Raw genomic sequence first — 21,415 nt, 5'->3', positions numbered from 1 at the left:
AAAAATACAAAAAATTAGTCGGGTGTGGTGGTGGGCGCCTGTAGTCCCAGCTACTCGGGAGGCTGAGGCAGGAGAACGGCGTGAACCCAGGAGGCAGAGGTTGCAATGAGCCAACATCGCACCACTGCATTCCAGCCTGGGTGACAGAGCAAGACTCCGTCTCAAAAAAACAAAACAAGAGTGTGCCTCAGAACTCAGGCCCCATCCGGATTCGCTGCCTCAGAAACTCTGCAAGATGGGACTTGGGAATCTCCATTTTCAGAAATTATTGAGATGTAATTTACATACCATAAAATTAATCATATTCAAGTGCTTACTTCCAGTGGTTTTTAGTAAATTCGTAAGGTTGTACAACCATCACCACCATCTGATTCTAGAATATCTTCATCACATCAAAAAGAAATCCCAGACTCATCAGCAGTCACTCCCATTCCAGTCTCTTATTCTCTGGTAACCACTAATTGACTCTCTCTCTCTGTGGGTTTGCCTATAGTGGACATGCCACGTGAATGGAATCATGTAATAGGTGGTCCTTGTCTTTGACTTAGCACGTTCCCAAGGTTCATCCATGTTGTAGCATGTATCAGGACTTCACTCCTTTAAAGATAGTTTTCACAAGCTCCCCAGGTAGTTCTGATGAGTGGGCTTTGGGAGAAAAAGAGGAGCCAATTCATATGAGGTGAATCTTGGGTTATTATTGAGACATGGGGCCTCATCCCTTCTTCCTTGTGGGCCTGTCTCAGGGGCCTCAGAGGAACAGGAGGAACACTGGCTGCCTGCCTCTTCCAGACTCCAGAGGTTGGGCAGGTCTCCCAGACACTGGAGGGAGGTGTGTGTCTATGGACAGTAGCCTGGCTGCTCTGGAGATCAGGCAGATTAACTGCAAGAGACACACACACAAGGGGATTGTCTCAACTCGAAGACTTTAATGTACATTATGCTCTTGGAAAAACATCTCCAAGGAAACAAGTGGAAGCAAAAGTCTTAACCAGCAGGGATTCTCATTCAAAAACCTGGTGTGAGCCCCAGCCTTGGAAAAGGATGTGATCATAGTACAACAGTTTGATGTCAGGGTGGCAGGGCCTGTGTACTTGTCTAGAGAGGAACCCTGCCACATAGCACGAAAGGCATGCCCCCAGGACTCCCAAGGAACCAGGAGCTTATTATTCCAGTGACTGACAGCTCCACAGCAGGCCTGGGAAGATTTGGGCTGACCAGGTCTTCTTCAGCACTTGGAAGGCACAAAACTTCATAAGGGCCTTAAGAAGCCTGCCCTGGGCAGAAACCTTTCTGGTTGTTGTTGACGCTCCAGGTCATGAGAAACAGTCACGGTGGCTCTGGTGAGGAAGGGGAGGGTCCCACTTCTGGGTGAGGCCTCGGAATGGAGCAGGTGGGAGGTAACAGCACCAGCAAGGCCCCTGAGGCCAGGGGCCACACCCACCTTGGGAGATGACCCACTGGGCCTCTGGACATGAGGATGGGATTTTGATGGAGAAAGCTGAAGCTGACCACCTGCCAGATTGAATCTAGCTGTCTCCCTTGACACTCTCTTCCCAATCAAGGGCTTCCAAGAAGCCGCAGGCCCAAGTCCTCTGCTCCCATTCAGCAAGAGGCAGGCTCATCTCCCCATCACCCTCCATTTAACTGCAAAAAAAGTCACCAACCGACCTCTCAGACCCCCTGGGCAATCCAGGGTTTCTTGTTTTCTAAGCTCCTATGGAACAAGCAATCAGTTCTTTCTAGGACTTTTGGTTCAATTCCTTCTCACTCAGAGGGAATCTGGTTGCCGTGTAGGCAGGTCTCCCCTAGGAGCTTCTGTAAGAGCCTGTGTGAAATTCAGCCAGGTTAGCACCAAGGCCCAGCTGATGGGGAACCCACAAATGTGCCTTCAGGATGGGTACAGCCTCTTTGGCAATGAAGAAACATATTTATCAGTGAAAAAGGGAATTCTGGCTCCATCTTTGCGGGATCTGGAGAGATTGCTGCCCTGGCAGGTCCCAGGATAGGAAGAAGTAAATGGAGAGGCCAGGACTGCAGCCCTGTGGCAAGGGGCCCCTCACAGCTGAGAGCGCTGCCCGAGTTAGCCCATCTCGGTGCCCTCAGGGAGCTCCACCACCACAGGGGCACAGTCCTCAGGCTCTGCAGCAAAGTCCCACCGGAACTTCTTGGTCAGGTGAGCTTGGAACTTTTCAGCTTTCTTCCTCAGGGTGGCATCCACGGCAATGCTGCAGGCAGAGGAAAAGAAAACCTACAGAGAACAGAGGATAAGTCACTCCTGAGAAGACGGGGGGCGAGCGCGAGAAAGCTGTGGAAATTTCCTCATGGTGTTCGGCTCTGTGGGGCGGGTAGATCAGCTGCTGCTGGCATAGGCCCAGGACACCTGCTGTGCTCCCCCCAAACCAAGAAAGAAGGTCCAAACCCAGCTGAGATGCTAGGGCAGGACTAGAATGGAAAATTACTCTCTGGGCAGAGATGCCCCACTGTTAAGGCTGGGGCCATTACCCTGGCCCCACCCCCTGGGGGGTTCTACTGGACACCTGGGCAGTATCCCAGAGGAACAGGTAGTAGCCATACCAGTCGGTACTAAGGTCCTAAGAAAGGCTTGGGGGTGCTTATAAGCCCCTGGACCCCATAAAGTCCTAGGCCCCAAGCCAACAAGACTGAATTGCTGCTCTAATCTTCTAAATGGGCCACAGGCTGCCAGTTTGAGGCTTCTATCCCCCTTAAAAGCTGTCTTTGATTTTTTTTTTATTGTGGTAAAATATACAGATGGACCCTGACTTACGATGGTTCAGTTTACGACACTTCGACTTTATGATGATGCAAAGTGATACACATTCAGAAGAAGCCACACTTTGAATTGTTTCTTTCAATACAGTATTAAAGAAATTACATGAGATATTGAATACTTCATTATAAAATAGGCTTTGTGTTAAATGGTTTTGCACAACTGTAGGCTAGTGTTAGTGTTCTGAGCACATTTGAGGTGGGCGAGGCTGAGCTGCAATGTTAGGGACATTAGGTGTAATCAATGCATTTTTGACTTACAGTATATCTGACTTTACAGTTTATTAAGACATAACCCCATGGGAAGCTGAGGAGCATCTGTACATAAGATCTACCATTTCAACCATTTTTAAATATTTTTTTAAATTGTGGCAAAATATACATATTTACTTTTAGCCATTTTAAGCGTACAGCTGAGTAGCATTAAGTACATTAACATTGCTGTACAACCATCGCCACCATCCATCTCCAGAATGACCCCATCATCTCCAACCAAAACTCTGCAGCCATTGAACAGCAACTCCCCCTCCCTCCTCCCTCCAGGCCCTGGCAACCCACATCCTACTTTCCGTCTCTATGAATCTGTAGGCACCTCATCTAAGTGGAATCATACAGCATTTGTCCTTTTGCAACTGGCTCATTTCACTTAGCATAATATCCGTCAAGGTTAATTAATGATGCAGCATGTGTCAGAATTTCCTTTCTTTTGAAGGCTGAATAATATTCTGTTGTACGCAGATACCACATTTTGTTTGTCTATTCATCTGTCAATGTCCATTTGTGTTGTTTTTACCTTCTGGCTATTGTGAATGCTGCTGCTATGAACATGGGTGTACACATCTCTCTTAGGGTCTCTGCTTTCAATTCTTTTGCACAGAAACCCAGGAGTGGAGCTGTTGGATCAGACGGGAACTCCCTGTTTAAATTGTGATGAACTGCCACACTGTTTTTCACAGGGGCTGTACCATTTTATATTCCCACCAGCAATGCACAAATGTTCTCATTTCTCCACATCCTGGCCAACGCCTGTTATTTTCTGTGTGTTTAAATCATAGCCATTCTAATAGGTGGGAGGTAGTATCTTACTGTAGTTTTGATTTGCATTTCCCTAATGATCAGTGGATATTGAGTATGTTTTCACGTGCACATTGGCCATTGTGTATCTTCTGAAACCCCATTCCAGATTGTCCAGGATCCCAGTCCCTTCCTAAGAGTAACAGCAAACCCATGACTCCTTCTTATACTGTTTTCAAAGAAGTTTCACAGAGCATCCAACTGGATCCTCCCAACACCCTGGGAAGATACAACAGAATGCCTATTTTAAGGAAATGGAAGCTGAGAGGAGTTAAATGACTGAATACAAATTACCCAGAAAGGAAGAAGTGTTTTTTCCCAGACTACCATCTGGTACCCTACAGGCCCACCCAGAGACACAGGGGTGTGACGGTGGAAGAAGCTCTTTGATCCACATCACCCTCATGCCACAGTTGGCTTTCAGGCCACCATGGAAAGATGCTGGGCCCCAGGAGACCTGACCCAACAAAGGCAACAGGCGTACTCTGCAGCTGATTCCAGATTCTCCCACCCGCTTCTGTGCCATCTTCCTGTTAGCAGGAGTGCGGCTCGTTTTCAGTGGTCTTTGTCTGGAGCCATTCCGTTGGAGTAGCAGCAGTGTGAGCCCAGGGAGAAGTGATGCGGGGGAAGGGGGACGGTACAGCATCCAGCTTCATTAACTTGGGAATCGACTATACGTAGGAGTGGGAAGCACAGCCACAACAAAATGCCAGATCAATAACTAATTAGAGGGGCTGTGTGATCGTGGTGGCGAGGGCCATGGGGAAGCCAGGAGTCGGCCTGTCTGTAGGCAGCTAGTGGAGCCTGCCTGGGGCAAGGCTGAACTCTGGGGAGGGGCCTGGTATGGACAGCACAGAAGCCTTCTCTCAAACAGTTTTAGCTCTGGAGGCCCTGCACACCCATGATGCCATCCCCAGAGGTTGCGGGGAGCCTGCTGGGCTGAATTACCAAGTCTCTTCCAGTTTCCCTTTCTTACATGGGAATTGGATGACTTTCCACAGTCCCTGCTCTTCAGCCACTGAGCAGCCGCCCAAACATGTGCCACTGCTTCCTCTGCGCCTGTCTGCACACACGCTTTTCCCTCTGCTCTTAACACCCTTCCACCTCCTGCTTTCTCCTCCTTCACCTACGAATTTCTCCTAAAGACTCAGGCTCGGCTCAGACATCACCTCCTTTAGGAGTCTTCCAGACCAAGGATGGAGCGGGTGCTCCTCGGCGCTCCCTCAGCCCCAGGGCTACCTTGATCAGTCTCAGTAAGGTAACAGGCCATTTGCTGTTGATCTCGCCCACCAGACAAGGAGCAACCTCACAGCAGCGGCTCTTTCACACCGTGCTCTACTCTCAGCACAGCGCCCGACACATAAAAAGAACCCATTAGATGTTCCGTGAACAGAAGAATGAAGACTACCACAGGTTCAATTTTTGGTTCACTTTTGTATAGTGCCTAGCACCAAATAGCTGTTCAATAATGATGTGGTGATGCCGGGGAGAATGAAAGGCTCATCTTAGGAAGGAGGCAGCTTCTTTACCAGGCCCCTGAACGCCATGGCTCTCAAGCCACCTCCTTGTGACATGAACTGCTCAGACCCCTGTTCCCCAGCACTGTGCCCAAGCCTCCCTCATGGCGTTCCTCACACTGTGCTTGTATCACAGTGATTTGCACCCTCTAAAAGTGGGGACTGCATCCTAATTATCGATGTGTCCCACAAAGCATATTGCCCAGGGCCAGGTATAGAGTTAGAGCCCAAAGGGTACTCCCCAAATGACCTAACGAGACCCAGGAACTGCCCTGCACTTGGCAATGGCCAGCAGTGACAGGCTGGAACAAGCTGGGCTCACGCTCATCACCCATCCTCCCGAAGCACCTCTCAAACACTGCCTGGGAATAAATTCCACTAGAGGCAGGTAAAACAGACACCTTCAGTCTAACAAATAAGGTTTCTAATTTAAAAAGTGCCTCGTCCTTTTTAAAGAACTCACCAACTTGATCTTTACCACAGCCTGGGAGGCAGCCCAGGAACTGACTATTCCCACCATAGAAGTAAGACACTAGGCGTGCTGCAACACGCAGTGACGAATGCTGAGCAAAGTCCTGTCAAAGCAGAGGCATCTCTGCTTCATCCTTCCCCTACCCAGACCTTTTGCCTTGACAGAGGCTTAATCCATCCCTAATATTCAGTTTTAGCACTGCCTTGTGGGGAACCAAGGTGCTTCTGGAACTGTCCCCTCTGCAGCCTCCAGGACACAGGGCATAGTCTGGATTGACTTGAAAAAAAATAAACAAAAAATCAACCTTATTGTGGTATAACTTACACACAATTAATTTTATTCATTTTATTTTATTTACTTATTTATTATTTTTTTTATTTTTATTTTTGTTTTTTTTTTTGAGACGGAGTCTTGCTGTGTCACCCAGGCTGAAGTGCAGTGGCGTGATCATATCTCTCTGCAGCCTCGAACTCCTGGGCTCAACATCCCAAGCAGCTAGGACTACAGGTATGCCACCAACACCTAGACAATTTTTTTTTTTTTTTTTGAGACAGGGTCACCCAGGCTAGAGCACAGTGATATGATCACAGCTCACTGCAAGCCTTGACCTCTGTGCTCAAGTGATCCACCCACCTCGGCCTCCTCACTAGTTAAGACTATAGATGCATGCCACCATGCCTAGCTAATTTTGTATTTTCTGTAGAGACAGGGTTTCGCCATGTTGTCCAGGCTGGTCTGGAACACCTGGGCTCAAGTGATCCTTGCACCTTGTCATCCCAAAGTTCTGGGATTAAAGGCATGAGCCACCACGCCTGGAATTTTTTTTTTTTTAAATTTTTTATAGAGACAGGTTCTCACTGTGTTGCCCAGGTTAGTAAATTCATCAATTTTAAATGCTCAGTTCTTCTGGACAAATATATATATACCCCCATGCAACCACCATATGATATATGTTCACAGTGTTTGCTTTTGGCATCCAGTTCTGAGTTTGAAGGTGCATATAAACTGTGTAACCACCTCCCCAGTCAGGACATGGAACCATCCCATCATTCCAAACAGCTCCCTCATACTGCCTCTTAGCAGTCAAACCCTTCCCTCACCACCGACCCCTGGCATCCCCTCATCTATTTTTGACCACATTTTCAAAACTCCTCACAATTCAGAAATGAAGATGTTTAAATACTACTTAGTTTCCAAGAAATAACGATTCTTTTACTTTCAGATTAATTGTATGCCTTCTTCAGGAAACTTAACAGTGATCTAGTTATTTTATTCACTAAAACAAAATCAAATCAACACTTTTTAACATCACTGGGACATAAATCACCTTAATCTCAGCAGATTAATACTAAATATTTAAAAAACACTTTTGAAATAGGATAATATTTTGCAAACAAATGCATTTATCTAAAACAAAAAACACATCTACTGGGTGTTTTTCTTCAAATATAAAATAAAGCATGAACACTTTAATCATTTAATCTGTGTATTATGAAATTCTAGCCGGGCGCGGTGGCTCAAGCCTGTAATCCCAGCACTTTGGGAGGCTGAGACGGGCGGATCACGAGGTCAGGAGATCGAGACCATCCTGGCTAACACGGTGAAACCCCGTCTCTACTAAAAATACAAAAAACTAGCCGGGCGAAGTGGCGGGCGCCTGTAGTCCCAGCTACTCCGGAGGCTGAGGCAGGAGAATGGCGTAAACCCGGGAGGCGGAGCTTGCAGTGAGCTGAGATCCGGCCCCTGCCACCCAAGTCGGGGCAAAAGAGCAAGACCCCGTCTCAAAAAAAAAAAAAAAAAAAAGAAAAAAAAGAAATTCTAAATTACTTTAGTCATACATGTGAAAGCTCCTCTTAAACCTAAGTTAAATAAATTGAGTTCAGTTAGGTCACCTCGAGAAATTCAAAATATCAAGGTAGGTAGCTATGTCACTATCTTATCCTATTTTTTTAGCTAGACCAAAAAGATGACATTTCCTAAATTTTTCAATTCCCAAATAATTATTCAACTTAGAATGAAACTAGCAATAGGTAGAAGATTTTGTTTCTACTTGCAGCAGAAGAAAGTGGTATTAAAAGCAAGACTATTGTGTCACAATGATGACCAGGAAGGTGAAAAGCAGCGCGAATGAGATCACCTGAGGTCAGTCTGAAAAATCTGGATGTTTCATCTGGGGCTCTAATCATATACGGAAGCCCGCCACAGGCTGCAGAATGTAAAGCTCAGCCTTGCCTTCCATTAGCTCTGTGGATTTTGAGCAAATTATGTGACCTCCCTGAGCCTGCTTCCTCATCTGTACAATGGGATTACAGACCTAGCCTCTAGCACTGTTGTGAGGGCTCAGTGAGACTAAGCACGCAAAAGAGATAGCTAACGGCAAAAGTGTAGGAGTAGGCAGGCACATTTATCATAGTGGGCATTGTGATAAAAATACCACAGACCTCATTGTCGAGATGGTGTTTTCCCTCAAGTTAAAGATGAACGCATATTTAGAATACTAGCAAAAAAGGAAGTTGGAAAGCATATATGGCCTATTGTAACTAGAAGTATTTTTAAAAACAGGTTAGATGACTATATGCCTAAATACTACACAATCAACAATAAAAATCCTTATTTTGTACATAACTCACTTTCTAACATATCATTAAATTCAGATTATCCTTTTATTGGTTTTAAATGAATTATGATGACTTACGTTGCTTTAAATAAAAGAAAAAACTGTATCTATTTTTGTAAAACAAATCACTTTTATTCAAGTGAAATCCAAGGGATTTGTAAAAACCAGTGGCTTCTACTCAAAAAGGCCTCACATGAGAAAGTCGAAAAAAAATTAATGGCTAAGAGCATTCCATTACGTGGCTGATTTTATCCATGCTAATGTGGCTGTTTTTAAGTGCTCACACACACAAACACCAATCCCTCTCCATGGGTAGTAGCCATTTAAGCTCCTAAGTAAGAAAGCCAGTTCCACTTACTTGACTACCTGGGAGGGCAGGCGGCTAAGTATTCAACCCCAGTCAGAATTAACCAGTCCCTCTTTGGTGCTTCTAATGCCCTTTGATCAGACTCCACTGTTTATACCTATGATATTTACATTGCCAAAATAATTATGAACTCTATCCACCTAAAAACACCCAATAACACGAAATGAAATAAATGTTAGGCCTTGACAACATATTGATGATAACCAGATATGAGCTGGGTGGATCACCTGAGGTCAGGAGTTCAACACCAGCCTGGCCAACATGGCAAAACCTTGTCTCTACTAAAAACACACAAAAAAAATAGCTGGGTGTGGTGGTGTGCACCTGTAATCCCAGCTACTTGGGAGGCTGAGGCCAGAGAATCACTTGAACCTGGGAGGCAGAGGTTGCAGTGAGCCAAGATCGCACCATTGTACTCCAGCCTGGGCGACAGAGCAAGACTATGCCCCAAAAAAAAAAAAAAAAAAAAAAAAAAAGAAGATAACCAGATGAACAAAAAATAGGCCTCGTGTAAAAGGAGCCCATGATTCAGTGTGGGAGTCAGGCAGACAATATATTAATCTCATGCAATATGATAGTGACAAGTACAAAGTAGGCTAAGAGTAGGGAAAGGGGAGCGGGGGGGGGAGAGAGGGGGAGAGAGAGAGAGAGATTGAGAGAGAGATTGAGAGAGAGAGGAGGGATGCCTGGAGGGCATGTTGTAGAATGAGCAAATATGTACCAGGGAGAGGGAAAATCAGGTTCGGGCAAGAAGGTATGAAACATGGGTATAAAGTTTCAGTTATGTAGGATGAAGAAGTTCTAGAGGTCTGCTGGATGGCATGATGCTTATAGTTAACAATACTGTACCGAACACTGAAAATCTGTTAAGAGGGCATATCTCATGCTAAATTGTGTTTCTTACCACAATTTCATTTTTATTATTTATTTTTTTTGAGATGGAGTCTCACTCTTTTTGCCCAGGCTGGAGTGTAGTGGCACAATCTCGGTTACCACAACCTCTGCCTCCCCAGTTCAAGAGATTCTCCTGCCTCAGCCTCCTGAGTAGTTGGGACTAGAGGCACCCGCCACCATGCCCGGCTAATTTTTGTATTTTTAGTAGAGACGGGGTTTCACCATGTTGGCCAGGCTGGTCTCGAACTCCTGACCTCAAGTGATCCTCCAGCCTCTGCCTGCCAAAGTGCTGAGATTACAGGCATGAACCACCACGGAACGGCCATGTTTTTTATGACAATTTTTTTTTTAAAAAAGCATGAAACAGCATAGCCTATCTGGGAACCTGCAAAGAGACCACTGTCGCTGGAGTTGATGGGGGAAAACAGAGAGAGGGAGGAGAAGCTGGAGAACAGGATAAGAAGCCAGATCAGAATGGCCTTTGTGAACAATGTTTGGGCTTTTAATTTTCTAGGCAATGAGGAGCCAGAGAGAAGCAGGATCACAGCTGCATTATGGAGCAGCACCTCAAGTGGCAGCGTGGGAGAGAGATGGGGTAATGGGTAAGCATGGATGCTGGTAAACTCCAATGCAATCTAGGTAAGACCAAAAGGCCAGGGCTAGGGAAATGGTACTAGGGCAGGACTGCCTTCTAAAACACTTACTGCTATCTGGAGTTACTTAGTTAGTTAACTCCCTCAAAATACAAGAGTCAAGACAGTGACTCTGTTTTGCTCACAGCTATATTCCCAGTTCTAGAACAGAGTCTTCTATACAGCAGATGCTCGGCAATTACCTGCTAAATCAATGAACAAATCCCTTGAGGGCAGGAACCCTGGCTAACTCATATATATATATATATTCCTCAACACTTTTCAGTAGAATGTTATATATGAAGAATGCTCAGACTTTTTTTTTTTTTTTGGGACAAGCCCTGGATTTTTCTAAATAATGACATCAAATTTTCTTGGTGAAAAGTCCAAAGACTGAATGTTTCCAACCATCAGCTTTGCACAACCCACCTGGGCATCCAGCAATCGAGCTGGGCACTTACTGTTTTGTAAATCATTGCTGGCAACAAAGCCTGGCAATTATAGAGCTCAGCTGCTGGTTGTGCTAACAATGGTCCCGACAGCCAGCGACACCGTGGCCCTCCCGTGTTTGTGCGACAGCATCAGTGTGCATCAGGAGGGAAGCAGCCACTGCCAGAGGCAAGTTAGCAGGCTAATGCCTCCTCACACTGCCTCACAACCCATAACCAGTACCTTTGGGGAAAATTTTCCCCACAGAGGAAGGACAAACGGGTTTAATTTCTCTGTTACATGAAGAACCAGTAAAAGGACAGTTTTACAGCTCTTCTGAGTGGAACAGACCGGGCTCAAACCATGCGCTTGACTGATTCATTGCCATGGTTTACACAGGTCCTTCAACTGCCAGCTTTAAGTCAGATGCTTGCTCACAGGGACTCGTCCAACAGTAGGTTGGCTTTAGAAAAGCGTTCTGTACCTCTGAGAAACAGGACCTCGATGAAGTCTTCACTGATGTCAATCAAGAATCCTTTCTGGGGGATTCACTGTATTCACTACACAAGGGCATAAGCACAGGCAGGAAACCAAGACTCAGGCCTGGGTACAAATCCTGACCTCCATCTGCCAGCTGTATGACTTCAAGTAAATGATTTAACCGTTCTCAGTGTTCTCATTTGTAAAATGGGAATAATATCCCCATCTTACAGGGTTCCAAAGGGATTCAATGAGTGAACAGAGTCTCACTCTGTTGCCCAGGTTGGAGTGCAGTGGCACAATCACGATCATTGCTCACTATAGCCTCAAACTCCTGGGCTAAGTGATCCTCCTGTCTCAGCCTCCCAAGTAGCTAGGACTACAGATGTGCATGACCATACTTAGCCAATTTTTTAAATTTTTGTAGAGACGGGGTCTCACTATATTGCCCAAGCTGGTCTTTAATTCCTGGGCTCAAGTGATCCTCCTGCCTTCATCTCCCAAAGTGTTGGGATTACAATCATGAACCACCACACCCAGCCCCAACATTTAATGAATATTCGTCCCTTCTGTTACCCTGAGTGGGACTGGAAGGTTGGTGAAAAGCTGCCTTATATGGAGCAGGCCTCATGGGGGTACTACACACAGGAAGAAGAAAGAAGCTCATGGGAGGGAAAGTATGGAAACTGATAGTTGGCAGCTTCTGCCTCTTCTATTCTTGAGAAAGTTACACAATGTGAGTGACAGAGGCTGTCCCAAGTACATAAAGGAAACTAATCTGTTTGCAAAGGGAGGAAATAGCATAGGATGAAGATTGTAAGTTGTTTGAAGCTTCTTTCCTAATTACCACTCATAATGAAAATTTAATTGCCAAGTTGAAAGCAAATTTCACTTTTTCGGTCATAGAATCTCTGCAGAAACTGGCACATTTTGTTTGAACAGGAAATCAAAGTTATTTTAATGCTTAAATGAGATCTAAGAAGCTGCAGATGTTTCACTGGGAATAAAAAACTTCAAAACTTTGCTTTACTGGGTTGTAGCAATTCATGGCTACAGGGAGAAAGAAAAGCTGTTTTAAGCTGAGTAAACCAAAGCAGTGGAAGGAATTCAAATCCAAGTATCCCACTGTTAGGCACTCTGGGGATGAGGTATAGGGAGAGGGTGGTGCAGAGAGAAAATTTCTGGCATAGAGACACTTACAATTGAGTAAGAGAGAGAAAACCAGGAAATATCCCAAGACTAGGAAACTGAAATTTAAACATTTTTGGGTCATGGAAGAATAGCAAGAAACAAAACACATACTGTTGCCTCAATTCTGGCCCACACGTGCATCAGCTCAGTCAGAAAGACTGCTCACCTGTAAGGTGCTGGTGAGGAAGTTGTCTTGGGAGACAATGTCTACGAAGAAGTCAGCAGGGATCTCACCAAGCTGGTGGTACAGGATGGAGATGAGGTTGATGTAGAGAGTGTGGTGCTTCACCATGGCTGCTTCTGACCGGCACAGGAGGTTCAGGAGCCGCTTCCAATGCTCAAATGCCTCATACACATTCCCCAGCAGGAAGCACACAAAAGCAAACTGGAGTTCACCTGAAAGGTGCAGAGAGAAGTGATTCTGAGGGAGAGGAGAACCAGCTGACACTCTGCATCACTGTTCACAAGGCCATCAATTCCACTGGACCTCAGCAACAGATTACCTTTTATCCTTGTCACTCCTGCAGAGCCTGGCATGGGATTTTGCACCTAACAGGTACTCAACAAATGTTTGCTGAACCGCTATGAATTCAAGCCATGGGAAACCAACCTGTGGCTTTGGATTTCTGTAAAGTCAGACTGCAAGAGAAGAGGTATTCCCAGTATTTGCCTGGCATTTTAAGTTTACAAAATGTGTTCATGGATATTATGCCAAGTGGATCTCAAACCTGGCTGCCCATCAGAATCACTGAGAGTCTGTTAAAAGTAAAGCTACCCAAGCTTCCCCCTCAGAGGTTCTGGTTGAGGAGAGATGATGGGGCCTTCGTATCTGTAGCTCTAACAAGTTCCCCAGGTGATTCTGATGCGGATGGTCTGCTCCAGGGTCACAGAAATACTGCACTACACCACGTAACCCTCAGCCCAACTCCACAGGCAATCAGGAAGGTGGTATTTGCCTCATTTTATAGATGAGGTCAAGGGCTTGCCCAAGGCCGCACATCAATGCTTCACAATGTGGGCAATGGAAAGATAAAACAGATTCTCTATTGGGTGGGAACAGTTCTAGAACCTCCCACCAAAGAAAAATTCCTGAGTACTTATTCCAAGGTCAGCATGCCAGCCAGATTATTTTTTGTTTGCTTAATCACAGGGCTCTGTGATTTAATCTCTATGAGCAGCTTGGTGGCTAAGAGCATGGGCTCTGGAGCCAAACTGCCTAGATTCAAATCTTAGCTCTGCCACTTAGCAGCTGTGTGACCTTGGGCAAGTTACTCAATCTATTAAGACCTGGATTTCCTTATTTGAGGGTTGCAGCAAAGATTAAATGAATGGATACAGTACACGTAAAGCATTTAGAATAACACCTGGCACAAAGTAGCACTCAAAAAATATTATGTTCCCAATTTCTATCAGATGCCCATCTCAAACAAAGAGACCTGATGATCCAGACACCACTGTCCCTGGGCAAGTAACTGGGTCTCTGGTTACCGCAGAATTACTGCCACTCATCACAGGCATTCTCTCTACTTCAAAGGTGGCTGGAAATTTAATGCGGTATATGTACATGTGGGCCATAAAAAGAAGAGATGCACCCAACACCAAATACCTCTTTAAATGCAGTGTTTGATCTCTGCCACTTCCAGAGACCTAGAAAAACTAGCTCCCTGTCCTAAGCATATGGAACTAAGTTTGATTTATGTGAATAGCTACCTGGTTGAGATATTTTGGATCTCTGACCAGTATTTTCAAATACAGTCAAATTTTCTTTGTGTAATATACGTTAATGATTTGATTCTTCAGCTGGCTTTACTTGGTTTGTGAAACTAAATATTACCCTATTCTTTGCATTTAGGACATTTATTTAAATTTGTGCATTTCTGACCTTGTCTAAAATTTAATTATGACATCAAAAATCATTTCAAAGAGCTGTGATGTAGATTCAAAATTATCCCTGGACAGGTGTGGTGGCAGGGATAGTCCTAGCCCTTTGAGAGGTCAATGGAGGAGGATTACTTGAGTTCAGGAGTTTGAGACAAGCTTGGGCAACACAGGGAGACCCTATCTCGACCAAAAATAATTAGCTGGCCGTGGTGGCACACACCTGTGGTCCCAGCTACTTAGGAGGCTGAGGTGGGAGGATCACTTGAGCCCAGGAGGTTGAAGCTGCAGTGAGCTGTGATCACGCCACTGCACTCCAGCCCATGTCACCAAGTGAGGCCCTGTCTCAAAAAAAAAAAAAAAAGCCCAACAAAGTGATTCCTGTAACAGACCTTTTCACAAGATATATTTTGAAGAATTGAAATGTTTAAGAGGTAGAAAGACAGGATTTCTATTCATTTTTAAGCCAGACTTTCAAAAGTTACTTATTACATGAAAATACCAATGCATTAAGATGTACCTGTTAAAATACACGTTATATCATCAGCTGACCCAATGATATAAAAAGTCCTGTCTAGGCACAGTAATCCCAGCACTTTGGGAAGCCAAGGCGGGAGGATGGCTTGGGCCCAAGAGGTTGAGGTGGCAGTAAGACATGATTGCGTGACTGTACTCCAGCCTGGGAGACAGAGCGAAACCCTGTCTCACAAAAAAAAAAAAAACAAAGTTCTACATTCAGATTTCTCGCTCAACTTCCAACAAGAAAATATGCAAATTACCTGGAAAATTTGTAAATATATATTAGCTGTTCAAAATGTGACACATATTTGCTGTCACTAGTATTTAAGAAATATAAATAAGGTGCCATTTTTCAACTATCCAATTGGAAGAGGCCTTTGTTAAACTGCCATGCCCAATGCTGTCAAAGGTGATGGGCAATAGCTTCCTACCAGCCAGCAAGGATGCAAAACCTTCTCCTGGCAACATGCACAGTCTGACCCAGCAATTCTATCCCTGAATGTATGCATAAGTGCACGCAAGAATGTTCACTAGATGATATATTTATATATATTTTTGAGACAGCTCTTGTTACCCAGGCTGGAGTGCAATGGCGAGGTCTTGGCTCACTGCAACCTCCGCCTCCTGGGTTCAAGTGAGTCTCCTGCCTCAGCCTCCAGAGTAGCTGGGACTACAGGTGCACACCACGCAGTTAATTGTGTATTTTTAGTAGGGGTTTCACCATGTTGGCCAGGCTGGTCTTGAACTCCTAACCTCAGGTGATGCCCCTCGGCCTCAGACTCCCAAAGTGCTGGGATTACAGGTGTGAGTCACCACACCCGGCCACTTGATGATATTTATAATAGGGAAAATAGGGAACATCTCAATGGTCCATAACAGAGAACTGGTCCAATAACTATGGCACATGAAACAGCCACTAAAAAAGTGACTGTTAGTGACATGAAAAAACGTTTATATTAAGGCAGATTACAAAGTAATAATATACTTCAATCCTGTTTTTATAAAAACTCATATATACATAGATGCATATACTGAATTTTAGTTTTTTTTTTTTTGAGACAGAGTCTCGCTCTGTCGCCCAGGCTAGAGTGCAATGGCATGATCTCAGCTCACTGCAAGCTCCGCCTCCCGGGTTCACACCATTCTCCTGCCTCAGCCTCCCTAGTAGCTGGGACTACAGGCGCCCGACACCTCGCCCGGCTAGCTTTTTGTATTTTTTTTAGTAGAGATGGGGTTTCACCGTGTTAGCCAGGATGGTCTCGATCTCCTGACCTCGTGATCTGCCCGTCTCGGCCTCCCAAAGTGCTGGGATTACAGGCTTGAGCCACCGCGCCCGGCCCATATACTGAATTTTTAAAAGACTGAGAGGAGGTACATAGAAATAAACAGAGAAGACACTGAAATGAAATACACAGAAATACACAGAAAAAAAGGAATATAAATATACAAAAATGTATAAATGGTTATTTCTAAGTAGTGAAGATTTGAAGTAAATTTTGTTTTTCTTCTATGATTAATACCTATCATTTTTGTAATAAAAGGGGAGGCAACAATAAAAACTGTAATGATTAAAAAAAAAAAATCACTGTCCTGTTCTAAGCCAGTTGAGAGACCAACATCTTGAGGGTCAGGAGCAAACTGAGGAGGCAGGTGAGAGGCTACAGTGAGCAAATGTCTGGCCCAGAAACCAAGAGTCCTGGGTTCTGGTCTCAGTTCAGCCACTCAGTGGGCCAAAGCTTTTCCTTCTGTAGGACTGGGCTCTATCAGTGGTTCCCAAACAGAAGATTATCTGTACTAGGTTCACCTAGGATGCTTGTTTATTAGACAGAAAGACAGATAGACAGAAACTGCTGGAGCCCCACTCCAGATCTCTCGAATCACAATCTCCAGGGTTAAGGGTAAAGATACACCTGTATCTTCAGCCTCCTAGCCAGGTTTAGTTTCTGCTGGACTAACACAAGATGTACTCCCTATTCTAAAACACCTCTGCTAATATCCTCCCCTTGGCCCACTCCCAAAGAGCCTTGTTCCCTCTCACCAAGCACATCCTGGGGGCTGCTGGGGAACTGCTTGTTGAGCACAGTCTCCAGGGCATAGCTCAGGTCCATGCTGTGCTTGGTTATCTCTGCTGGCGTGGCACCCGCTGGGAACATCTGCGTGGGTAGCTCTGAGAAGCGGATCTCTGTCCCGGCTCTGGGCTTCATCTCTGGTAGCCGGGCCAGGCCCTCTTGGTAGCTCTTACACTCAGTGCCACAGCGCGGTAGATTCTGCCCCACGCGGTCCTTGGTGTGCTTCATGGAGAGCACAGGTAGCACATCGGAGAAGGCACAGATCTGCCGGTTCTCGGGCTGCAGCTTCTCCACTGCGGCTTCGCTGATGAAGTTGGTGAGTGAGATCCACTTCTTCAGGGTGGCATATGGGTAAGGCCCCAGGAACTGGTCCAGCTCCTGGAGGTTGGCCCTCATGGCTTCCACCTCAGACTCTGGGGCTGGGGACAGGTCTACCTCTTCCCTGAGTGTGCTCCAGCGCAGCACTGTCAGCCCCCGCTGGTGCAGGCTAAGGAAGAAACCCATACGAGGGCCTACTTCCTTCGGATTAGCCTTGTCCACAGAGCTGTAGTGGAGGAAGTGGATGCCTGGAGGGATCATCTTCACGCCCCGGAACTTGGGCCCCACCTCCCAGGAGTTACAGTCAATCCCAAACTCTGTTCCCTTGGGCATGTTCAGGATGACAACAGTGGCCCCTTCAAAGAAGAGGCGCTTGGCTAGCTCAGGATCCATCTGCAAGGCAGCCATGCGGCCAGTGGTAGGTGACCAAAAGAACCCTTTTTCTTTGTCTTCCAGAACAGCTAAGAAAGAAAGAAATCAGAGTTAATCAGAATGTGGAGAAAGATGCTTCATTTGCTAAGCATTCTGTATGCCAGATATTGAATTAGACTCCTGACATAATTATTTCCCTTAATCCTCATGACAACCCTGCATTGAGTTTACAGATGAGAAAAATGAGGATTAAAAAGAAAGGATTTTTGTGTTTTGGTTTAACATGCAAGGACACTCACTTCACAGCTACAAGATACCAGTGAAAGAAAAGTGACATGCTCATGGTCATACCAGGACCCAAATTAGAATCTGGGTACCCTGCCTGCAGGCCAGTGTTCTGTCCACCATCCACTCTTAATATCGTCTCAGATCTCTTTCTCACAAGAGAGGGTGAGGGTGGAAAATGCTTGGACGGCTCACTCTAAACTACAACTATGCCTAAATCATTTAAAACTACAATTCTGCCTAAAAACTATCCCAAAAGATTTGGAAAGATTAAATCAAGTACATATCCAGTTTCCCATAAGCCTCAGGGAAGGCCCAGAAACGGACAGATGGTAGAAAGTGAAGGCTCAGCATCTAAAATTTGTTCGAGCTCTAGAGAGTTTTTCAACCACAAATCTCCCCTCTTCTTTCACTCATAAAAAACCTCAACTCCAGAGAGTGAAACAACTTCCCAAAGAGCCCACAATCAGTGGTGGCTCTGGACCATTCATCCAGAATGAATTCAGGTGGTAAAGCTGGCCTAGGAAGAGAAAGCAGGCCAGAAGAGAAAGAGCTTAGTACACTTATCTTACCTACTTCTGAATATTCCAGACATTGCCTCTGGGATATCGGCAAGAATGGTACCAACACAAACAAATGTAAACAAACCATTATCTAACCTTCTAGTCCAAAGATACCAACCTGATTAATTTAACAAATACTCACTGAGTGCCTGCATTGTGCCAGGATCTTTGCCAGGCCCCCAAAGAAACATCACAGATTAAGACAGTCACTGCCCTCTAGGCAATTCCAATCTAGCCAAGATGCCAAAATTTCACACACAGAAAAACCAGCTGCCTGTTTAATTCTGTTTACTTTTTTTTTTTTGAAACAGGGTCTCGCTTTGTCACCCTGGTTGGAGTGCAGTGGCGTGATCTTGCCTCACTATATCCTCCATCTCCCGGGTTCAAGCGATTCCTGTGCCTCAGCCTCCCAAGTAGCTGAGACTACAGGTATGTGCCACCATGCCTGGCTAAGTTTTGTACTTTTAGTAGAGAGAGGGTTTCACCATATTGCCCAGGCTTATCGGGAACTCCTGACCTCAAGTGATCCGCCCGCCTCAGCCTCCCAAAGTGCTGAGATTACAGGTGTGAACCACTATGCCCGGCCCTGTTTACTCTTTTTACTTTAAACAAAACAAAATAAAACAGTGCAGAAAGGAAGACCAATCCTTTTCCAAAAATAAGAGCACATTTTATCATCATTACCTCAGAACCAACGCAAGTGTTTCACCAAACTGTAAGTCACAACCCATTTGTGGATTAGGAAATCAATATAAAAGTCTCAACCAGCATTATTTTTTAAATGAAAATAACAGAAGTTTTGAAATATCACAATACATCAAGAGTAGTAAAGCTAAGTACTGTTTTCTGGAGCTTTGTGTGTACACTCGGTTGTATCATAAAATGTATTTGTTACTGTAGGTCACAGTCATAAAGGTTTGAAAGACACTGCTCTAAATAATTCATATCAACGGGCTGGGCACGGTGGCTCACGCCTGTAATCCCAGCACATTGGGAGGCCGAGGTGGACAGATAACGAGGTCAGGAGTTTGAGACCAGCCTGGCCAATATGGTGAAACCCTGTCTCTACTGAAAATACAAAAAAATTAGCTGCGCATGGTTGTGCGTGCCTGTAGTCCCAGCTACTTGAGAGGCTGAGACAGAAGAATCGCTTGAACCTGGGAAGCGGAGGTTGCAGTGAGCCAAGATCACACCACTGCACTCCAGCCTGGGGGACAGAGCAAGATTCCATCTCAAAATAATAATAATAATAATAATAATAATAATAATAATAATAATAATAATAATAATTCGTATCATCTTCCTATTTGTAATCCCGAATTCAGAAAGTATTTCACGTTTGCTGAATGAACAGATAATCCATTTAGAATAACTGTTCATCAATTAGCCACTTTCCCTTGTGACATCTGTGTGCTCCTCCTCGATAATGACATTTCTTTCATTCTCAATCCACCAGTCTGTAATTCTATTCACTATATCTCCAGCAGCTGGCACAGGGCCTGGCACAGAGGAGATGCTAGGAAAAGGTTTATTAAATATGCATAGAACTCTGCCGTCTACCAACCCCTGTCACTGACAGCTCTGTGAGTTCCTCACAGTCCTGGAACACCTAAAGTCACATCCATCCACTTCTCTCCACCACCTCCCTAATCCAAGCTACCATCATCTCTCACTCGGAGAGCTTGCTCCTCAATCCATTCTCCATTCAAGACAGTAACCTTTTCAAAATACAAATCTAATCACATTACCACCCATGTCAGTTTCTGAGTGGTTTCCCACCTGGTTCTTGAAAAACCAAAATTCTTCCTATTACCTACAAAGCCTGCACGGTCTGACCCCTGGCAACCCCTTCAGCGTGTTTCACATCATGGTCCCCCACAAGCTCTCTGTTCCAGCCACAACGGCCTCTTTCAGAACCTGAAATTGGAAGCTCTCTTCAGATAGGAAACTCTTCCTCCCCACTCTGTCAAATCTCAGCTCAATATTCACCTCCTCAGTAAAGGTTCCTTGACCTGGGGCTAGCTCAGGTCTCCTGTGACACACCCTGGGGTGCCTTGTACCATTCCGTTTCAATGATCACAACTGCAGTTTTGGATGTTTGATTGAGGGCTGTCATCGCCACAAGACTTGAGTCCTGCTGTATCCCTAGCACAGATTCGACGCTTAGTAAATATTTATTTAATACAAGTATGATATCCATTTTGTAAACGAGAAACAAAAGCTCAATTCGGGGAAAGACCTTACTGGAAGTCACGCAGAGAGTAGGGCAGAGCCAGGTCGAGTGCAATCAGGGTCTCCGGTCCCCAGGCTCTAAAGTTAAGAAAAACGCGAAGTAACTCCGTGTGCCCCGGGAAGCCCTGGCGACGGCTGCTCAGGAAGGGCCTCCAGAGACACTAGCGTCCCACAAGCAGAGAACGAGCCGCCCCAGCGAGGTGGGCTTAGTTCAAGGCACTCCGTGACTCTGAGCCGAGAAGCGGGGCGGCCCAGCCACACGTACACAAGGAATCAGGAAAGGAAAAAAAGGCCAGGAGGCCACACTCACCGCCTCGTCCCACGTTCCCGTACCGCGGAAACGCACCGGAAGTTCTCTCGCTTTGGCGTCTGACTGGAGCCACGGAGAAAGCGGTCCGGCCGAGCCCTCGGTCGCGGGAAGAATGGACCGTACCTGCAGGTTCCGCCAGATACAATGTTGCCTTTTGCTATTCTTAGTTTCTCGTTTTAGCTTCTGAACTGTGAACAACTTTCATTAACCTTTGCATTTTATATCCCCGTCCGGAAACACAGACACCAGCCATCTTACTTTGGGCTCAAGCAGTCATGGTCACTAAAGCATAGCCAAGGCTTGTACCAATGGCTACTATTCAGTAGTAGCCAGTCAAGCGCTTGGTCACTGTCTTTGTCAGCCAGTCTTATCCGGGTCACAGTGTCTCAGCTTCCAGTCACACTCAGCC

The 21,415-nt window shown here is 45.4% G+C and overlaps 1 protein-coding gene across 2 annotated transcripts; it reads right to left on the bottom strand.

Moving 5' to 3' along the window:
• Nucleotides 1-906: 906 nt before the first annotated feature.
• Nucleotides 907-21,093, bottom strand: AAR2 (AAR2 splicing factor). 2 transcript variants are annotated; one of them, XM_023220562.1, is made up of 4 exons: nucleotides 20,709-21,093; nucleotides 16,896-17,705; nucleotides 12,627-12,856; nucleotides 907-2,248 (listed from the first exon to the last, which is right to left on the bottom strand). In XM_023220562.1, exons 2-4 carry the CDS (start codon nucleotides 17,650-17,652, stop codon nucleotides 2,081-2,083), a joined length of 1,155 nt encoding a protein of 384 aa, XP_023076330.1. In that variant the 5' UTR covers nucleotides 17,653-17,705; nucleotides 20,709-21,093; the 3' UTR covers nucleotides 907-2,080. The 2 variants fall into 2 exon arrangements, with proteins under 2 accessions (XP_023076330.1, XP_023076329.1); XM_023220561.2 differs by having other exon boundaries at nucleotides 21,007-21,053.
• Nucleotides 21,094-21,415: the final 322 nt, after the last annotated feature.

The sequence above is a fragment of the Piliocolobus tephrosceles genome, chromosome 20, assembly GCF_002776525.5.
Source record: "Piliocolobus tephrosceles isolate RC106 chromosome 20, ASM277652v3, whole genome shotgun sequence".
NCBI classification, from domain to species: domain Eukaryota; kingdom Metazoa; phylum Chordata; class Mammalia; order Primates; family Cercopithecidae; genus Piliocolobus; species Piliocolobus tephrosceles.
Note: the sequence above shows the minus strand (reverse complement) of the source record. Positions and strands in the feature narration are given on the sequence as shown.